At 40.3% G+C, this 2,281-nt stretch overlaps 1 protein-coding gene across 1 annotated transcript; it reads right to left on the bottom strand.

The window, feature by feature from the left end:
• LOC146364662 (uncharacterized) lies at positions 1-2,127 on the bottom strand. The gene is made up of 3 exons (XM_084916042.1): positions 1,885-2,127; positions 532-720; positions 1-441 (listed from the first exon to the last, which is right to left on the bottom strand). The coding sequence occupies exons 1-3, from the start codon at positions 2,014-2,016 to the stop codon at positions 247-249; spliced, it is 516 nt and encodes a 171-aa protein (XP_084772168.1). The 5' UTR covers positions 2,017-2,127; the 3' UTR covers positions 1-246.
• Positions 2,128-2,281: the final 154 nt, after the last annotated feature.

Below are 2,281 nucleotides of genomic sequence, written 5' to 3'. Positions count from 1 at the left end.
TTATCAGTCAAAAACAGATTTTCAAACTGTATTTAATGAAACCTGTACATCCAGAAATATTTCTTTGAATACATTCATCTTCAGCTCTATTTTACAGTTGTAATTTTATCTCTGCATCATTGTTGTTATTTTAAATTACTTTAGGTGAACTACATAACCAACATAACCATTTTTTACAGGATTATCAGCATGATATTTATGCAATTCTTCATATATTTACAGTACTTATAAAACAGTGCTGGAGCGTCAGGGTATTTTCTTTTCACAGCGTCCTGTGGTGCACTCCTCTCCACGTCCGGTCCACTTTAAGCGGTTCCTGGCAAAGATGTCATAGGATTTGACCATCAATGGTCTCACAGGTGACCACATCATAAAGCGACCCAACCAGCCGAGGCCTACGGCGCTATACATGACTGCAAACGCTGGGACTCCGCTGTGAACCTGGTAACACACAGCATGAAGGTGCATAATACAGCACTTAGGTTAAACTGCATATTGTGAGGTTCATTAAAATCTTGGTTAAATAATCACCTTGTCTTTCTCATCAATCACGTGCATTTCCTTCATGGCCATCTCATAGGTGATATCCTTGTATTTTGTTCCATCATAACCTGGCAGAGAGATATCAATGAAATGTACTTTCTCAGGCCGGTTTCTCTGCAGAAACTGGAGGAAACGGATCTCAGTCACACATATTGGACAAAGCCCATCATACAGAACCTGGAAAAGAGTGGAGAACAGACATTTACATGAGGAATTGTCTGATATTTTATCCCTAATTTTCTAAAATTCAGTTAAACTTGAAGGATATCAATCCTGTTGGGAGGCATAAAACCTTGTGGATTCATTTAACCTGCTTTGGTGCAAATGAAAGTACAACAGTTGCATTGGCGAAGCAGCAAAATGGTGAGACCGTTGCTCTCCCCATATCGCTCCTGACTGATATTTCTCTTTCCTTTTTGCTAGTTTCCTTGTCTCTACTGCTAGCGTTAGATGGTACTTGCAGCCCATTCAGGTTGCACAGGTAGTTCCATATACTAATATGCCATCACAAGATGGTTTACAGTCTCAGTCTCAGCACAGGAGAGTGGAGGACATATAGGAGACGGGCTGTTACACAAGAAGAGCTGGACAGGGTTGCACAAGGGCATCAACGCAGCAGCAGGAAAGATAACTGCGCCTTTGTTCGAGGAGGAACAGAGCCCTTGAGAATGACCTACTTGTGCCAGCTTTTGATCAAACTGTAAGAAGAACCAGACTCCACGTGCATGACATGAGGGCCTGACCTTGCAGCTCAACTGAGTTTACCAAAGAAAAGCAGGACTGGCAGGTCCACCGCTGGACCCCATTCTCTTCACAAATAAATGCAGGTTCACACTGAACACATGTGACTGACATGAGAAATCATAATCTTTTTTCAAAAAGACATGTTAACCTTGATGAGATTACCTCATTAATAGTCATTACATCAAAGATCCTGCATTATTTGAATTTAGCCCAGGAAAACTTCCATCAACTAAAAATTGAGTTGCGTATTGCCACAGCGTTGTCTTAATTTAACAACGTTCAAAGTGCAACTTTCATTTTGCTCAGCTGGCACAGATACTACCACACAGTGAGGACAAGGTCAAAAATGAGTCTTACATTTGGAGTTTTACACATGTAAAATAAGCTTTATGAAATCGTAAGCCTGGTTTTATATCATTTTATATTATACTGCCAAACTGGAGACATTTCAACCAGTAACGCGGAATCGTTTACTTTACAGGGTTTACGTATTAACCAGTATATTATCCTAAAAACGTTTTACCCGTTTTATAGACCGCTAACTAAAAATTTAAAGACATGTTTAGCAGAAACAGAGAGACAGTGGGAGCAATTCACCCTGACACCAGCAGACTCAGAACTGAAGGTGCGATGCTGATGTTTGCAGAGCACAGATGTTACTCTTGAATTTACACAACTGGGCAATCTGGCTAAACCCGAAGTCAAACATGTTCTCACTTTTGAAAACATCTGAAGCTACAAATGGCTACACAGCTCTAACTTGCACTGGAATCAACCTGACCTTTCTCCAGCTAACAACCGGAATATACAAGCGTTTGAATAACTCTTGAATAACTTCTTATTCCCCCTTTGAGGCAATCTAGGGTTTGTTTTATTATCGCCATCTAGTGGACTGGAGTGCGAGAAGTTCCCTGACTTACGAACAGACAAACAGAAATGCTGAGTATTTATTTACATTTCCACATTCCATGTTTTTGTACGTTTAGTTTTCAGT

Source organism: Perissodus microlepis, chromosome 20, assembly GCF_051167445.1.
Source record: "Perissodus microlepis isolate ML-2025 ecotype Zambia chromosome 20, ASM5116744v1, whole genome shotgun sequence".
Classification (NCBI taxonomy): domain Eukaryota; kingdom Metazoa; phylum Chordata; class Actinopteri; order Cichliformes; family Cichlidae; genus Perissodus; species Perissodus microlepis.
Note: the sequence above shows the minus strand (reverse complement) of the source record. Positions and strands in the feature narration are given on the sequence as shown.

Coding starts and splice junctions, on each gene's coding strand:
- LOC146364662 (XM_084916042.1), bottom strand. CDS start 2,016: ATGTTTTCAAAAGTGAGAACATGTTTGACTTCGGGTTTAGCCAGATTG. Junction 721..1,884: donor CTGAGTCTGCTGGTGTCAGG/GTGAATTGCTCC, acceptor ACTCTTTTCCAG/GTTCTGTATGATGGGCTTTG. Junction 442..531: donor TGATTGATGAGAAAGACAAG/GTGATTATTTAA, acceptor GTGTGTTACCAG/GTTCACAGCGGAGTCCCAGC.